We start from the raw sequence: 18,808 nt of genomic DNA, 5'->3' as shown, positions 1-18,808 counted from the left end.
TGTGGCTCAGGCTGCATGCAGCTCTAAATCAAATCTCAAGGTTAACTTCATTGGGTATTTATAGCAGAGGCTAACCTTTTCGTGATATAGGGTGACTCTCATCAACGAGCCCATGACATTTTGTGCTTACTTAAACGAGGTGGCCTGGCTAATAGATAACCACATCAAACATTATGGTGGTGAGTGCGTCCTTTTTGTAAAATCTCTAAAGCATTTGGTTTGATGCAGGTTATAGGGACAAATGTAGGAGTGGCTAAACAGCTGCACTGCCCGTTAAAGATGGGATACAACACAGAAAAGAAAGAGAATTAGAGGGCTTGAAGAGATAGATGTTTGTCTTGTGTTAGTGACGCTCAGTAGAGGTCACTTAGGCCAGCGGTCTTGCGGGCTTTCTGCATGAGGGCACGGAGCTGAAACTGCTTTCTGGACAGAAGCCGTACGTGCTGCAACAAAAGAGGAAATTAAACCACATTGATAAGACATGCATAACTTTGTGGAGTGCAAGTCATAGAGTTGAAATGGCCACCTTGAGAAAAACCTCCAGATCTATGACCCCCCTGCGGAGGGCCTCTCCCAGGTAGAAGATGGTGTCCTCAATGGCATTTTCCTCAGCGTAGAGATTCAGGATCTGTTTGTATAGGGGAGCCGTCGGCACAATGATATCATCAATGTCATTGTTCTCCGACTGGTTCTCCATCTTTTCCAGGGCCTCGCTCAGCTCCTCGTCCTTGCGCTTTAGCAACTCGATGTTCCTGTCCACGTCGGCCTGCCCAAACAATACATGGCAATCAAGTCCAAACCGTTGGCGAAGATAGGATACAACAACAGTACAGTGAACCCCCGTTCATCACGGCAGATATATTCCAGACCCAGAAAAGTCAGTATACCATAATATAGCGGGAGTGTGAACAATGAACCACGACATCAGAGGGGAACACTGTTTTTATATTAAAAAAAAAAAAAAAAAAAAAAAACATTACCACTTCCTGGCCCAATCTTGAGATCATGTCTTCAAGTTTCTGATGGCCCTTTTTGAGGTCTTCTTCTGTGCGCTTGAGGGCATCCAACTCAGCCTGAGCCCTGTCCATTTCCTCCTTCATCCTCCAGCGGAGCTTGTCACTAACAGCAGAGATCAGCGACGCACGGATCGTGTCCTCGCCTATGGTGCCATCTCTATTGGAGCCTAGACAAGGTGACATTCATTTGGAATCAGTCACTGTTAATCCATACATTATCCTACATTGATCTTGTGTACCTTTGTCGGCAAACATTTGCCATAAAAGACAACACGGTGCACCCTATCAGTATACACCTCACAACACATTTCAAATTTTTAACAGTATTTAGCATTTTTATTTCTTTTCAGAATGAATGAGTCATAAACAAACACACAGAGGCAAATGAGACGTGACTCCAAACATTCAATATTTTAGAGGAGTCCATGTATGTTTGTCCAACAAAAATGATAAAAAAAAAAAATGAATGAATAGAATTGACTTAACCATTAATTCATTCATTTTACTTATGGATTATCCTCACTCGGGTTGCGGGCGTGCTGAAGCCTATACCAGCTGACTTCAGGTGAGAGGCGGGGTATAACGTGAACTGGTTGCCAGCCAATGTAGGGCACAGAGAAAAACAACACTTCACACTCAAATTCCCACCTGAAAGGAAATTAAAGTCTTCAACTAACCAAGCAAGCATGTTTTGAGTTGTGGGATGTTGGAGTACCAGGAGAAAACCCGCAACGGCAGAGGGAGAACCTGGAAGTGCCACATAGGCAAGGTCAGATTTGAACCCTCGTACTCAGATCTGGCAGACAGATGTACTAGCCAGTCATCCACCGTGCCACCTTGACTAAAGCAAATTAGGAAGAAAATGTATGCAAGTATATATTGGGTACTTATATAACAAATAAAGACTTGATAATGTAAATGCTTAGTGGTCTGGATAAAAGAATGAATGGCCTGTGTGTTAGTTAAAAAGTGTTGCATTAAAATGTGGAGTTAAAACTTGGAATTTGTGTAGAAGTACAGAACGGCCAAAATAAAAAAATAAAAAAAGATAAGAGACATCTTCACAAAGTATACAGACTCTAGAACACCCGCCGTAAAATAGACACAATGACCACTGTATCTATATCCATCTGTGAACTATATGGTGTATTGAATCTCTAGCTATTATGTATATATAAAAAAATAAGGTAAGGGGGGGTGAGTTTATACGTCCTATTACCCTCTTTCAAATATGTAAGTTTGTCTGCTCTTAATTTTTTTGTACTTGAATCTAGCTTCTAGTTTTGCATTGTTTATTCATTCTTGATTTGCTCTATTTGTTGATTTTATTTTCATTTTTATGCTTCTTCATATGTTTGAAATAAGATCAATTACATGTTGAAAACCATCATTTTCATTCCACTTCACAATTATGTGCTTAGTGTTAGTGTATCACATAAAATCTTGACAAAAGACATTCAGGTTTATGACTGTAAGGTCACAAAACGTGAAAAGGTTTAAGGTGTACAGTAAAAGACTTTTTCAAGGCACTGTACATATCTTTTGTCAAACCTACGGCATGTACAGTTCAGCTCTTTCAGCTTCCGTTAGACTTTAAGACCTCAGAGAATCACTCTTCAGCTAATCACAAGTCAACATTCAGATTGCAGCAATAGGCTGGCTCACGACACATTTATAACGCAATGTCAAAGAGTGAATGTGAATTTTTGACTTGCATAGCGTTCTTACAGCTAAACTATAGCTTTCCTGATTTGAGATTAGAGCTAAAAATACCTCATCGTTATCAGTATTGCTAATGTGCAAAGTTTGATTAGAAAAATGGTGGCGTTTCAAAATGTGCATGATAGTTGCTTGTGTTCTATAGCGCATATGAGGTGATCCGGCTGAAGGCTTACACTTCATGGGGCATCGGGATGTCTCTGGCTGACCTGGTGGCGAGCATCACCAAGAACATGCACAAAGTTCACCCCGTGTCCACACTCATTCAGGTAAGGACACGTCATTAGCTAATTCCTCTTTTATTGCTGGTGAAATCCGTAAAGGAACAACCACACATTTTAATTATTCATACATTTTTTTAAAGCTTTATGACCCTCCACAGACTCTTACTCATGTTCTCTACACTCCTATTGACCTCTACCATACTCTTCTAAAAATTAGACTGTACACTTTGTACATTTTATTCCCTGTAATGAGAGCATTCAATAAAATCCCACAAATTATGTGAATATGAAAAACAAAATGTGCAACATGCTGAATTCACAATCCACAAGTGATTTATCGAGGGAACGTTGTATTTAATCTAACAACCTCCACCACAGGAGCCGTTTTGTTCCCCCCGTTAACTACCACAGGAGCCGTTTTGTTCCCCCCATTAACTCCAGCATTCCAAAAATGTGGATATGGCTCTCCTGTCCGTTCCTACGAGATTGTGGACATATCTTAATTTTGCACACGTTGTACGGCAGGGTATATACGGTGTGAAAGAGGAGGTTTTCCTGAGCGTCCCCTGCGTCCTGGGCAACAGGGGCCTGTCAGATGTCTTCAACGTGACCCTGAAGCCAGAGGAGCAGCAGCAGCTCATAAAGAGCGCTGACACGCTGTGGGCCGTCCAGAAGGAGCTCACTCTGTGAGCGGGGTATCGCGCCCCTTGATGCCACACTTCGACCCCAAACTAAATATCAAAAAACACTGTGCATTACCCAGAGCGACTGCCTTTTACTTTGTGTCCTGCTGTTCCAAACAACCCCCAACCCCCCGAAGTTACTTTTCGCTATTTCCCAATTATAGGTGTGCTTTTATTTTTGCTGTCTGCCCCCATCACTGTGTGTACCACCAGAAACACTCAACTATTTAGCCTTGAAGGTCAGCCTGTGTTGACGTGGCAATCGGTGTCTAAAATAACGGCGTACGCTGTTACTGTGTTCTTACAGCTGAACTATAGGTTTCCTGATTTGAGATTAGAGCTAATAATACCTCATCGTTATCAGTATTACTAAAATGCAAAGTTTAATTAGACAAATAGTGCTGTTTCAAAATGTGCATGATAGTTGCTTGTGTTCTATAGCGCATATGAGGTGATCCGGCTGAAGGGTTACACTTCAAGGGCCATAAGGATATCTGTGGCTGACCTGGTGGCGAGCATCACCAAGAACATGCACAAAGTTCACCCCGTGTCCACACTTGTTCAGGTAAGGACACGTCATTAGCTAATTCCTCTTTTATTGCTGGTGATATCCGTAAAGGAACAGCCACACATTCTAATTATTAATACATATTTTAAAGCTTAATGACCCACCCCAGACTCTTACTCATGTTTTCTACACTTCTATTGACCTCTACCATTGTCTTCTAAACATTGGACCGTACACTTTGTACATTTTATTCCCTGTAATGAGAGCATTCAATAAAATCTTGCAAATTATCTTGACAAATTATGCGCGATGAATATGAAAAACAATGGGCAACACACTGAATCTACAATCCGTGTGCGATATAGCGAGGGAACGCTGTATTCAATCTAACAAGCTCCACCACAGGAGCAGTTTTGTCCCCCCCCCATTAACGCCACCATTCAAAAAATGTCATCATATGAACATCATTTTCATTCCACTTCACAATTATGTGCTTTGTGTTAGTCTATCACATAAAATCTTGACAAAAGATGTTCAAGTTTATAACTAAGGTCACAAAACGTGAAAAGGTTTAAGGCGTACAAGGCACTGTACGTGTCTTCTGTCAAACCTACAGCATGTACAGTTCAGTATTGAATCATTTCCCCCCGCCCCCATCTCCACTACTAAATATAGGAGACCACCAAAAAATGGCAGACGGTTCATTGCTGTTTCACTTCTGCGACGAAACAGCTGATCATAGGTCTGTCTTTGTGGAGAGTTACTGTTACAGCACCAAATATAGCACATAACTAGAGAGAACTTTGTGTCTAGGCCCATACTGTACATCCTGTTGGCCTTTAATGCTCCCAACTCTAGTTACATCAGATGACCTTTTGTTGTCAGTTCAGCATGCCACCAAAGTCAACTCAGGGTGAAAGGGTTTCAGTAAAAAGGTCATATGGCTGAATTTGCAGTTAGCTGCAGAGAAAGATAGAAGCTCCATTTCACTGGATTGGCTTGAATACAATTATTTGGAGGCTGTACTGCAACAGTGTGATTGAGCTTTTTTGTCATCGTTATTTTGCAGTGAAATAACTCAGTTTCTATTCATTTATGTTTTCTTTCCTGTGAACCATTTCTTCAGCTATTCACGGAAAAATTCACCTAGTCTGGTTTTGTGTTCTCTTTCTATATGGCTCTTAGATATCCCAAGATAAGGCTAAAAGCTCATAGGAAGTATTCAATTGTTTCCAGGGAATGTAATAAAGTGATAAATCTCGGCTGGGGGAGGAGCCTCTTCGTATGTCAGTTAACAGCTAAGTTTAACTTGGGTTTTTTGTGGAGGTTCTGGGCATTATTCATCTCAGATACTAGTAGTCTTCTTTTCCTTTCGGCTTGTCACGTTAGGGGTCGCCACACCGTGTCATCTTTTTCCACCTAAGCCTATCTCGTGCATCTTCCTCTCTAACACCCACTGTCCTCATGTCCTCCCTCACAACATCCATCAACCTTTTCTTTTGTCTTCCTCTCGCTCTTTTGCCTGGCAGCTCAATCCTCAGCACCCTTCTAGCAACATACTCACTCTCTCGCCTCTGAACATGTCCATATCATCCAAGTTTGCTCTCTCTAACCTCCAAAACATCCAACTATGGCTGTCCCTCTAATGAGCTAATTTCTAATCCTATCCACCCTGTTGTTTCTTCAGTGCTACTGTCTCTAATCCATACATCATGTCCGGCCTCACCACTGTTTTGTAAACTTTGCCTTTCATCCTAGCAGAGACTCTTCTGTCACATAGAACACCAGACACTGCAGATCACAATATCGTCTACAAACATCATGGTCCAAAGGGATTCCAGTGTAACCTCATCTGTCAGCCTTTCCATTACTACCGCAAACTGGAAGGGGCTCAGCGCAGATGCCTGATGCAGTCCCCCCGCCACCCTAAAAGCGCCACTGTCATGAAACGGATGATTTTTAGTATGTTATTAATGAAATGGACCCATACATTTTTTCCACCACAAAACATGGTTTTGACAGTTTTGATGTATATGGCTTTTTCTAACTCCCGCCATGAAAAGCCTCTCGAGGGATTTGTTTTTGACAAGAAGCAGAAAGTGATGTTAAGGGCAGTACTGCACTCAAGCGGACTCGTTTCATTATATTAGTTTGACCTGCTGGAAGATAGCTCTTTGTTCCTTCATGTTAGCCAAAATGCCGGCTCGTTACATTGCTGGATATTGCTTGAACACTTGGGAGGATGGATTTACTCTTCATAAGTTTCCAAGAAACCCGGTTTGTCGTGAAAAATTGATTAAACGGGTGCAAAGAACGAGAGCTTCGTGGGTTCCAAATGACAGGTAGGTGTGTATAGAGCTACTAAAAAAAAAAAAAAAAAACAGTTGGGGCGAGGACATAATCCCATCAGAACGTAACAAAAGATCCGCGTCCTAAATCAGAGGTGCTAAACGTGTCCCATGTGCGCCGATCACGGTTTCGGCCAAGCTTCCATGTTTCATAGTAGGTGGGCGGACTAGCATGCCTTCGGCCGGGCTGGCTCATACATACTGAATGGAAGTCTTTTGTTAGTTAGAAGCGATTTGCATATCATCTAAATATGGCTCGAAAAAATAAACTAACATTGCCCCGGACACTTCACTCGATGGTGAGATGTTCTCTTCTTCGAAAAGAGCTTCCGTGTCTGAAGGGGCATGTCCCATAGTAGGGGCCACAGCGTGGTTTCAATAGTGAATGTTTGGGGTGACGTTACAGGCAGTAGATGCTGCCAATATGACGACCACTTGGATATCGAATGAGACTTCTGCAACTTTGCGCATGGATGACGCGCTCTCCGCTCATATTTTTTTTTGTATAGACATTGAAGTGAATATTATATGTATTTTTCATTTCAATATCTATTTTAGATTGTTTATAGGGATGAAACTTGGGCTTTAAATTCGTCTGACACACCTACGGCACATCTCACCGTTGTTCTGCTGCCCTCATAAATGTCCTGTACCATTCTAACATATTTTTCCGCCACACCAGATTTGCGCATGCAGTACCACAGTTCCTCTCTTGGTACTCTACTTGCGCATCCAGTACCACATTTGCTCTGTTGGTGCTCTGTCATGGGCTTTCTCTTGGTCTACAAAGACACAATGTAGCTCCTTCTGACATTTTCTGTACTTTTCCACTAGCATCCTCAAGGCAAATAATGCATTTGTGGTACTCTTTCTCGGCATGAAACCATCCTGTTGCTCGCAGATACTTACTTCTGTCCTAAGTCTAGCCTCTACTACTCTTTCCCATAACTTTGTGTTGCCCATCATCTTTATTCCTCTATAGTTTCCACAGCTCTGAACATCGCCTTAGTTCTTAAAAATGGGGACTAGCACACTTTTCCTCCATTCGTCTGGCATCTTCTCTCCCGCTAGTATTCTATTGAATAAGTTGGTCAAAAGCTCGACAACCACCTCTCCAAACTGCTTCCATACCGCAACTGGTATGTCATCAGGACCAACTGTCTTTCCATTTTTCATTCTGTTCAGTACCTTTCTAACTTCTCCCTTACTCATCATTGCCACTACCTGGTCATTCACACTTGTCTCTTCTGCTCTACCTTCTCTCCCATTTTCTTCATTTATTAACTTCTTAAAGTATTCTTTCCATCTACTTAGCACACTACTGATACTCACCTCAGATACTAGTACAAACTCCAATTCATATGAGGTTGGGACGTTGTAAAAAAAAAAAAACAAATAAAAAGGTGAGTTGCAAATCTTTTGCAATCTATATTAAACTGAATACATCACAAAGAGGCTATTTGAAGCTGAAACTGATAAGTTTTTTTGAAAATACTCATTTTGGATTTGCCTTCAATGTTCTAGAAAAGCTGGGAGACGGGCATGTTAATTGTTGTATTACATCAAATTTCCTTTTAACAATCCTCAACAACTATTTGGAAACTGAAGACACTAATCGTCAAAGCTTTGAAGGTAGAATTTTTTACCATTATTGCTTCGTGTACTACTTCAGTTGCTCAAAAGTTCGTAGTCTTAGTTATTATATTTCTCATTTCATAAACGGACATTTTCAAATGGCAGAAAGGTCTGAACGGCTCGCAGGCCAGTCTAGTATTTGCAATCTTTTACTATGAAGCCAGTTTGTTGTAACATGTGCAAAATGTGGCTTTAAGTTTGCTTGCTGAAATTAACAGGGACGTCCTTGAAGAAGACATTGCTTGGATAGCAGCAGGTGTTGCTTCAAAACCTGTATGTAACTTTCAGCATTACTTGTGCCTTCAGATGTGCATGTCACCAATCCAGCATCACATATCCTGTCTTCTATTTTGTACTAATAATCTCGATGTTTTTCGTCTGATTTTTAAAAACAATTGGAAAGCTGGACTTGTCAGACCACAGCAAACATTTCCAACTTTGAGTCAGTCCCTCTCAGATGAGCTTGGGTCCAGCAGAGCTGTGTGGTGGAATAGCGCTTTTGCTTTGCATGTCCGAGTTTTTATTTGAATTTGTAGACGTTATGATGAACCCTTTTGTGTGTGTGTGTGTGTGCGCGCGCGCGTTTTGTTCAGCTGTTAGGTCAAGCAGAATGGAGGACCTGGATCCCTTTTATGACAGAACACTTTTACTGTGTCATAGTGGAGTTTTTGAGATTCCTCCGTGGTTTCCTTATAATTGAACTTTATTGAGAATCAGTCGAACAGAACAGTTTCTGGGGAGGGAGGGGGGTTGGGACGAAGACAAGGCACTAATTGTAAACAGGATGAGAAAAGTATTGTAATTTCTTGAGTATAATGCGTCCTGAAGTGTAATGCACACCCCCAACGTTGACCTTAAAAAAATAAATCAGGAAAGGCCTTCTACCAATTGCGCACCACCAAATTACTGCTAACCATATGCTCAAAATATTGGGAATTCTCTATTTATATTTTGTTAGATTTGTACTTTTATTGTTTTTCAAAAAACTGTCTGTACAACAATCATTAATAATAAATCATTGTACATGTGCTGATGGACCCATAATATAATCTCGGGACAGGCCACAGGACACGCTTGTCCTGGTACCCGTAATTGTCAGAACAGAATCCCTCAACCAACAAAAATGCACAATATTGGCATAACATTTTATTAATACTATTGATCACACATATTGCAGTCTTGAATTAATATTTAATATTTTTCCTTTTGGCTTTTCCCGTTAGGAGTCGCCACAGCGTGTCATGTTTTTCTCCTACATCTTCTTTAACACCAGCTGTCCTCATGTCTTACCTCACAACATCCATCAACCTTCTCTTTGGTCTTCCTCTCACACTTTTGCCTGACAGCTCCAACCTCAGCACCTTTCTACCAATATATTCACACTCTCGCCAATGTCCAAACCTAAACATTTTTTTATTGCACTAAATATTTGTGCATAGTGCTATATTACACATCCTTGACCAAGACTTCAAAAGCAACATCTGGCTCATCTCCAATCTGAAAAATATCCATCGTAGCTACCTTTGGTGAGTTGGTCCAGTTCTGGTACCTCCTGAACTCATGAACAGTGATCCTATTTTGCTCCCACAGCATGACATCTCTGTGCCATCCATGGCGTTTGTGGGGAAACATATTTTGAATCCCAAGCGTTTTGGTTCCGCAGCGCAGCCTCTCTAACCCACTCTAACCCACCAGGTGGCTATAAAAACAATGTGAGCTCAAACCACGTAGAAACGAGGGTAATGGGCACATTTAAAAAAAAAAAACAAAAAAAAAAAAAAAACGAGCATTTCAATTGTGTGCTCTCTCCCATTTTTTTTTTTTTTTTATGTGCCCATGACGCTAGTATTATGTAGTTTGAGCTCACGTTGTTTTTCTACCCACCTGAAGCCATCGAGGGAAGCTATCATTGTTTCGGACTGCCGCGCTACTTCCGGGTTGGCGGCGTCATCGGCACGAGTCATGACACATTTCTTTTAAAAGCAGCTGCACAACTAGCTGTTGTAGTCGACATTTTTTGTCTTGGTTTAAGTTAAAACAAACTCACGGGCAGTTGTTTCTGGTCTTTGGTGCAGTAGCAACAAACATGCTACGCTAACGATCGTAAAATACAACGCCCCCTCCCCTCCGAGGAGGTCAGAGTTCAGGTTGGTGGCGCACATTACCGTAATATAAATGTGTAACATAAGACATTGAATAGCATATCAAAATGTATATGTATACCTTTTTTAACCACTCTATGTACCTGTATACAACTATGCAATGTGATTGTTTTTTTTTTTTTATCCATACCTAAATATAATGTGGTCTATTAACTTTTTGAAAATATTTTTGGAAAAATTTGCACTATTTTTGAGAAATTACGGTAAATTTTACATATCTACAACAGAAAAAAATATGGATATTGCATGGGGGTGTAGCTCTGCACCCTGTGAGGGACAGACTGAAGAAGATAGGACAAGAGAAGCAGCGTGGAGGACAACAAGGGTGAACCCAGCTGTATCACTGAAGTGTGGTGGGATTATTTAATTTATAGAAGTCTGTAGAACAAGAACAATGATGGGCGGATACACAAGCAATTTGAGTATTCATGAGTTATTTGGTGCAATGAGTGAGTGGTCCCACACCCAGTGAAAGAGTCCCAGGGTGTGTGCGCAAGTGAATGAAAAGTTTTACATCAAAAAGACTGACTCAAGTGTTATAATTGTTGTGACTGCACCGCAGAGGGTAAGGACCCCACTCAATCAATCAAGGGCAGGATTAGACCCAGGGTTCCAACCAAGAGCAAGACAGTGGACAAGACACAACCCATGCCGAGGGACCCAGTGCAGTTCGCTGGCCTCACCAGGGGCCTCCCAGCAACTTCCCCGCAGGGATCCAATGCCAACACACACCTCCACCCTCAGGATAGGCAATCAGCAATGCTAAAATATATATCAACTGTTTGAAACTTTCCACAGATAAATTGGAAATATGAATGATTGGATATAAAAAGAACCTCTCTGATTAGGCTCAGTTGTTCACTACAAGAATGGGGCGAGGGTCGTTACTTCATAACTGAGTGGGCAAATACTCCAACTGTCTAAGAACATTTCACAACATACATTTACAAGGATTATTTTAGTTATTATTAAGGGTGGAAAAAAAATACTTGTGTGTAAAAAAAAAAAAAAAAAAAAATTGTGTGTTCTCTTATTATTCTGAAATTTACAAATAGTCACTACGTCTTTGGACTGTGGCTGTAACATTAAAAAGTTGCATTTTAGTAGTCACTAGCAGAATACGCTCCATACCATCAACCTCAGCAAGAGTATTGTCGCAGCAAAAAAATTGAGACTAAGGTTAGTTTGTTGTATTTGACAAACATTGCATGTCAAGATGGTAGATGTTGGACCTAACACATACCCACTGTGGACACAGGACTCTGGGTGGGGTAGTGTGTTGGACCAGAAGTAGCTGGGTAAGAGTTGCCCCCTGTGTACTGGTAACCTGGATAGCCTCTGCAAAGGAAATAAAACTAATATTACTATATTCAGACATATTGTACTTTTGAATGCAACAAACAAGACTGAAGGTGTGAAGTAATAAAACAGCATTGGTGGCCGAGCATATTTGTCAAACAAAACTAGTGTCATCACATGATTGTAAAACAACTTACCCCGTATTAGGACTTGGCCCGTAAGGTGAAACTGCAGGCATGGCAGGTACGTAAGAAGCTGATGAAAGAGGAAGAGTACACACAATCACATCATCTACTTCTCCATGGTGTTCTGCTATGGGGAATGAGCTCCACCTGGTGTTAAACTGGGTGATTCAGGGGAAGAAAAAAAAAAAAAAAAAACACCACATACTAGTAGGAGGTCCCGCAGCTTGGAAAGCTTGGTAAGATGCTTGTGTGGTAGGCCGAGAAAACACTGGCGGCTCCTCTCCGAAAACCACAATCATCACCTGAATGAGACCATAGAGGTCTGACTGAGGCTGGAAAACAAAGAAAAGGGTGAAAGGTCCTTCAAGATAACCAATTTCCCATTTTGTAGAATTCAAAAACAAACAACTTATTAGTAATAAGTAAATAAACACGGGCTCTGCAGGTAGAATGAATTTATTGCAAGACTTGACAAATTTAAGATGTGATTGTCTATAAAATGATTAAAAAATTAAGCTTTGAGAATAGCAGCAATGATATTTATAATTCAAATTAAAACTTCAAAAATGTATTTCCTTAGTTGGACTAATTCAAATGACATCGATACTTTCCTGTTTGCTGCTTATCTAAACGATCATTAAAAAGATGTTTCTATTCCACATGTACCGTTAATATGTGCATTTACAGAACCAATTACTCTATCTAAATTCTTTGGTGTTCATCAAACTACAGTCAAAGACTATAGAAACTTAACACACAGCCATAAGTATTCAGACCTATTGCTGTGATACATTTAACTCGGTTGCTGTCCATTTCTTCTGATCATCATTGAGATGGTTCTACACCTTCATTTGAACCTTGTGTTGTATACTTATTGGACTTGATTAAGAAAGCCACACAACTATTTATACAAGACCTTCAGCTCACAATGCATGTCAGAGCAAATGAGAATCATGATGTCAAAGGAAATGACTGAAGCGCACAGGGACAAAAATGTGGCAAGCCACAGATCGGGCCAAGGTTACAAAATAAATGTCTGCTATACTTAAAGTTCCTAAGAGCTCACCGGCCTCCATACACTTTAAAGGTTATCTGTTTGGGATGATTAGAACCCTTCCAGAAATGGCCGTAAGCCAAACTGAGCAATCGATGTAAGAAGAGCCTTGGTGAGAGAAGTGAAGAGGAACCCAAAGATCACTGTGACCGAGCTCCAAACATGCAGTTATTAAATGCTAAGAAGTTCTAGAAAGTCAAGCATCATTGCAGTCCTCCACCAGTCGGGGCTTGATGGTACAGTGGCCTGATGGAAGTCTCTCCTCAGACACATAAAAGGCCGCATGGAGTTTGCTTGAAAAAAAACACCTGAAGGACTCCAAGACGGTGAGAAATAAGATTCTCTGGTCTGATGAGACCAAGATAGAAGAGCTCTTTGGCCTTAATTCTAAGCGGTATGTGTGGAGAACACCAAGGACTGCTCATCGCTTGTCCAAAACATTCCCAACAGTTAAGCATGGTGGTGTGCAGAATCATGCAGTGGGGTGGTTTCCAGCTGCAGTAAGAGGACTGCTTGCAATCGAAGGAAAGATGAATGCAAACAAGTAGAGAAATGTACAGGACAAAAACCTTCTCCAGAGTGCTCAGGACCTCAGACTGGGTTGAAGGTTTACCTTCCAACAATACAATGACCGTAAGCAAACTGCTGAAACAACAAAGGCGTGGCTTCAGAACAACTCCCTGACTGTTGTTGAATAGCCCAGCCAGAGCCCTGACTTAAACCATCTTGTGTGACGGGAAAATAGCTGTCCACCAAGAATAACGATCCAACCTGACAGAAGTGGAATACTAAGTCGAATACTTATGGCTGTGACATTTAATTTTCTTTTTTTAAATCTCCCAAAATGTCAGCAATATATTTTCTGTCAATATGGGGTGCTAATGAGGGGAAAATGAACTTAATTTTACCAAATGGCTGCAATATAACAAAGATTGACAAATTTAAGCGCATCCGAATTCTTTCTGTACCTACTCTTTGTTAAAAATTCCAGTCGTATTGACCAAACAAAAGTGTAGTGTAGTCTCTATTGTTTATAGACTTACATGCTTCCACTCATGTAGATAGGGTAGGTATATTTTTCCGTTGGCATCGATATGTTTACCAGTTTTAATCATCATGGTGCTCGTAGGTTTAACAAAACAAATTGGGGGGTTAAAGGGATACGTGTCGAGCAACCAAAGACACACTGGGATGTTGTAGACGTTGCCTAGGAAGAAACACACAAATTACCAAGTGCAGGAATACCTATACAATCTCTACCAAATGATAAACATAAACCACTTTTCTTATTTATAACATAACATGAATGGCTGATGGAATGTTACAGTCGCCCCCCCCAGGAGGATTTTTTTTTCGCCCCCAAAACAGTGTTGCTTGTTTTGAACTGTACAAGAACCTCTGTAACAGATTCTGTGAAGACAGCCAACAAGACATCAAACTCCATTCCAGCAGGTACAACAAAGTTTATGCAGCTACTGAATCGTGCTTTTAAAGAGGCACTGCGAGGTGAGTGGGAGGCTTGGATGAGCAGTGGCGACAAATCTTTCACAAAATCTGGTCACATGTGAAGATCGTCTTTCTCTGAGGTATGTCAGTGGATTTTAAATGTGTGGCAAAGTGAGAAAGTATTCACTATCATTAAACTGATTTCGAAAGACTGGACAGCGACTAGAGAACAACAACTTCAGCAGTAACTGTGGCTCGCGATGAAAATGACGAGCGCGAAAGAGATACCCAAATGCTATGTGACGGAGACATTATGAGGCTCTTCAATTCCGATGCTGAAGACGAGGACTTCAACGGATTTAGTAATCGGGAGGTGGACACATAAAAACAATGACTTTCCTTTTGTGTTTGAGATGTTTTGCTGCTGTGTTTCAGTCAAACAAGGTATGTGTATAAACATTTATGTTACGAAGTATTTCTGTGTGTGTGTACATATCTATTAAATTCACAATGTACTGGCTCATGTATGTACAAAAAAACAAAAACAAAGATTGGTCATAGCCTATTAACCGGTGCGCGCTGTCATTCATAAAATAAGGTAGTGTAAATAATCAATCACATTTTCAACACTGATGTTCAAAACGAAAAAGAATATTTACCTCTATAGCTTACAGGGACTGTTCCTGTTAAACTCATCAGGTCCCTTGTAGAGCCATCGTTGAACACTGAAATGGAATGAGTCAATGACGAAAGAAAATAATCAGACAAGTCACCTAAGAATGAAGCGCAATCCTCTCCAGGTGAACATCACTCAGTTTTTACAATTTAAACTTTGGACTTACACAAGGTTCAATTTAATTTAACACTTGTATGGCAATTCCAAAACCGATGCATAGTGAAAATTGACCAAAATACTGCATTATTGTCATAACAACCTGTAAATATGCTACAACGTAAAACAAGAAAGTCTGACCCGTAATCTTGAAATATACAGTGGGGCAAAAAAAGTATTTAGTCACCCATCAGTTGTGCAAAAACTCCCCTTTAAAAAGATGAGAGGCTTGTCTTTTCGTGACAGGGTATACCTCAACTATGAGAGAGAAAATGAAAAAAATAAAAAGTAAAAAATGATAAAATCTGAGCAAGTTATCGTGGAAAATAAGTATTTGGCCAATAACAAAAATACACCTCAATACTTTGTACCATCAGTACATACCGACCGCAAGAGGCCATGAAATCTGATTGTTATATACCCTTAAGTTGGCAATGACAACAATCAAATGTTTTCTGTAAGTCTTCAGGTTTTAACACAGCGTTGCTGGTATTTTCATCCACTCCTCCATGCAGATTCACTCTAGAGCAGTGATGTTTTGGAGCTGCAACAGGGCAACACAGACTTTCAACTCCCTCCGAACATTTTTTATGGGGTTGAGATCTGGAGACTGGTTGGGCCACTCTAGGACCTTGAAATGCTTCTTACGAAGCTACTCTCTCCTTGCCCGGGTGGTGTGTTTGGGATCATTGCCACACTGAAAGACCAATCCACGTTTCATCCTCAATTGACTCGCTGATGCAAGGAGGTTTTCACTCAAAATCGCACAATAAAAGGCCCCGCTCTTTCTTTCCTTAACACAGATCAGTTGTCCTTGTCCTTTTTCAGAAAAACAGTCCTAAAGCATGTTTCCACCCCCACACTTCTGGTGTTCTTTAGATGCAACTCTGCATTCTTTCTCCATCATACACAGGAAGTTGAGTTTTTAACCAAAAGTTCTAATTTTGTTTCATCTGACCATATGACGTTCTTCCAATCCTCTTCTGGATCATCCAAATGCTCTCAAGCAAATTTCAGATGGGCATAAACATGTAGTGACTTGAGCAGGGGGACATATCTCGCACTGCAGGATTTGAGTACCTGGCAGATTAGTGTGTAACTAATAGTAGCGATTGTTTTTTTAGTCTCAGTCTGTAGTTCTCTTGCATTCACTTGGTCATGCCGTGTCGTTCTGGGATTTATGCTCACTGTTCTTGTGATCATATTCACCCCACGGGTGAGATCTTGAGAGGAGCTCCAGAATGAGGGAGATTATCAGTGGTTTTGTACGTCTTCCATTTTCTAATAGTTGCTTGCATAGTTCCTCCCACAGTTGATTTCTACACACCAAGCTGCTTACCTACTACAGATTATCTTTTCTCAGCCTGGTCCAGGTCAACAACATTGTTTCTGGGGTCCTTTGACAGCTCTTTGGTCTTGGCCATAGTGGAATTTGGCGTATGACTGTTTGAGGATGTGGACTAGTGTCTTTAATAGGGAGAACGAGTGCCATTAATACAGGTAATGAGTCAAGGACAGAGGAGCCTCTTAAAGAAGAAGTTACATGTCTGTAAGAGTATGAAGTCTTGTACCTTTTTTGGTGACCAAATACTTATTTCCACCATAATTTTCAAATAAATGTGTTAGAAATCAATGTGATTTTTTTTTTTTGCCCCTCAATTTGACTTTCAAAAGTGAGGTATACCAATGATGAAAATTACCAGCCTCTCATGTTTTAAGTGGGAGAACATGCACAATGGGTGGCGGACTAAATGCTTTTTGGCCCCAGTGCATGACGGTGATGGTTTGACATTTGGATGTATGATTTATTTTCTATGATTTCCTTCTCTTTCCTTTCATTGCTCGGAAATTTATACAAGCTATGACATCGGAGAGTGCCAGCGAACAGATTGTGTTCAACCCCAGGGGTTCCACTCAAAGTAAGAATTGATAAGCAAATTTGATTACCATAGCCATCCATGACGGGCTTCAAGTCTTTGTACTGAGAGATGACGTTAGTGATTTCACGAACAGTCAGGTCCCTGTATTTGTATTGCTGGAATATGACAACACAGAAAAGCAATGATGAGAATGAAAGTATACTCATATTTCGCAACAATAGAAATGCCTCAAGCAAGGAAGAAGGTGTAGACACGTTAGTTATTTTGGTATCATCTATACACCTTGCAGTGTTTAATCTTGCATAACAAAAGCTAAACATGGTTTGTATGTAAATGACACTTGAAATGTAGTGAATACATACAGTATAAAGGAACCTTTCAATAACTGCTATCTGAAAGATTCCGGGAGGCCCCATTGCTCAATGGTTAGAGAATTGGTTTGGTAAACCAGGGGTCGTGAGTTCGTTTCTCACTGAGGCCTCCACTCCCCAAGAGGGGGAGCGTCGTCAGGAAGGGCATCTGGGGTAAAAAATGTGCCACGAGCGTTCATCTGAGATGACACGCTGTGGCGACCCCTAACGAGACAAGCCGAAAGAAAGTTATCTGAATGATTCTACTAAAATGAAAAAAAAAAAAAAAAACACGTTACATATTTTATTGTATTTAACATACAATTATGTAATTGTTAACTTGTTCCGTACACAGTCTCGTAACTAGAACATGCCTAACAGGATCTTCGAAAATTCTTTCAATGCGGTAGTCATGTTAAATAATCTTAATACATCGGAAAATGCATATTCTGGTTAAATGTGGCATTTACAATACCAGGAAATTACAAAACCTTTCTGTTACGTTTCGGGGATGTTAGCTAAATTACGATACACTCAGCAAGAGCCTTTGCGTCTTATTGACATCGTTACCTTCAACATTTTTTTCAGGGCCCCTTCGTTGACAACAGCCATTATTTCCAGGTCTGGGTATCTTTCAAGATAAAACGGAGTAAATGAAACTGGCTGTCAGAATGCTAACACAAACTCAAGATCGCTAGCAAGAATGCTACAAATGCTAGGCTGATATTAGCAAAGCGTCGGGCCGAAATGAAAGGGAAAAACGTTGGGTTATTTGGAATAAAGCCTCTGGTTGAATATCATTAATGTTCGTATTGTTGTCTCAAATCGAATCAGTACATTAACGACTAATCGTAAACTGACTGCTAGGAGAGAACAACAAAACAATATCCGAGGCAGGCATTAGTGAGATTCCCACATACTTTCTAGGCAGAACACGCCCTGCTCCCGTATTACTGGATGTGAGTTTTCTTTTCCGAGTATGATCAGGGGAAAACTGCGCCCCCAAGCCATTTGATTGGTCCCTGCAAAGTCCCTCGCTTTTACCTCGAGTGCGCCTCCTTCGAGGGCTGAAAGAAAATCATATTGATTACCCGCGCAAAGTGCATGCAGTTAATTAGCCATCACATTGTAAACGGATCTATTTGAACGCGAATATTATTAGAGTAAGTTAAGTTAAGATTAAGTGTAGTCCATACCTCCAAAGGTTGACAATTGAATTGGTGTTCCCACTTTCTGGCTGCTTGCAGTGTAAACATCGCGGCATGATGCTGCTGTGACTAATGACTGTGTGTCCTAATGACCTCCAACTTGTACCTCTTCCCCTTGTTTCACAGTGTCAGCAGGTGTTAAGCGTCCGTCGGGGGTGCATTTCCCTCAGTGACCGATGGTGTCGCGTGTCGTGCACTCGGTGCCAAATAGGCAGAAGCAGCCAAGAGAAGAAGAGGGCGTTGCAGGGACCAATCAAAT

General features: G+C 40.8%; 1 protein-coding gene across 4 annotated transcripts; it reads right to left on the bottom strand.

The window, feature by feature from the left end:
- Positions 1–261: 261 nt before the first annotated feature.
- On the bottom strand, positions 262–18,723 carry tsg101a (tumor susceptibility 101a). 4 transcript variants are annotated; one of them, XM_061821992.1, is made up of 12 exons: positions 18,538–18,723; positions 18,386–18,408; positions 17,912–17,972; positions 17,059–17,146; positions 14,939–15,004; positions 13,877–14,040; positions 11,985–12,111; positions 11,792–11,849; positions 11,539–11,633; positions 981–1,183; positions 527–766; positions 262–443 (listed from the first exon to the last, which is right to left on the bottom strand). In XM_061821992.1, exons 1-12 carry the CDS (start codon positions 18,595–18,597, stop codon positions 354–356), a joined length of 1,275 nt encoding a protein of 424 aa, XP_061677976.1. In that variant the 5' UTR covers positions 18,598–18,723; the 3' UTR covers positions 262–353. The 4 variants fall into 4 exon arrangements, with proteins under 4 accessions (XP_061677976.1, XP_061677977.1, XP_061677979.1 ...); XM_061821993.1 differs by lacking the exon at positions 18,386–18,408 and having other exon boundaries at positions 18,538–18,722; XM_061821995.1 differs by lacking the exon at positions 18,538–18,723 and having other exon boundaries at positions 18,262–18,390.
- Positions 18,724–18,808: the final 85 nt, after the last annotated feature.

Source organism: Syngnathoides biaculeatus, chromosome 6 (assembly GCF_019802595.1).
Source record: "Syngnathoides biaculeatus isolate LvHL_M chromosome 6, ASM1980259v1, whole genome shotgun sequence".
Classification (NCBI taxonomy): Eukaryota; Metazoa; Chordata; class Actinopteri; order Syngnathiformes; family Syngnathidae; genus Syngnathoides; species Syngnathoides biaculeatus.
Note: the sequence above shows the minus strand (reverse complement) of the source record. Positions and strands in the feature narration are given on the sequence as shown.

Excerpts from the sequence above, each read along its gene's own strand:
- tsg101a (XM_061821992.1), bottom strand. The coding sequence starts at position 18,597 with ATGTTTACACTGCAAGCAGCCAGAAAGTGGGAACACCAATTCAATTGT. Across the intron at positions 15,005-17,058 it reads GCCCGTCATGGATGGCTATG|TGTTCAACGATGGCTCTACA; the intron begins GTAATCAAATTT and ends ATTCCATTTCAG. Across the intron at positions 14,041-14,938 it reads AGTCCCTGTAAGCTATAGAG|GCAACGTCTACAACATCCCA; the intron begins GTAAATATTCTT and ends GTTTCTTCCTAG.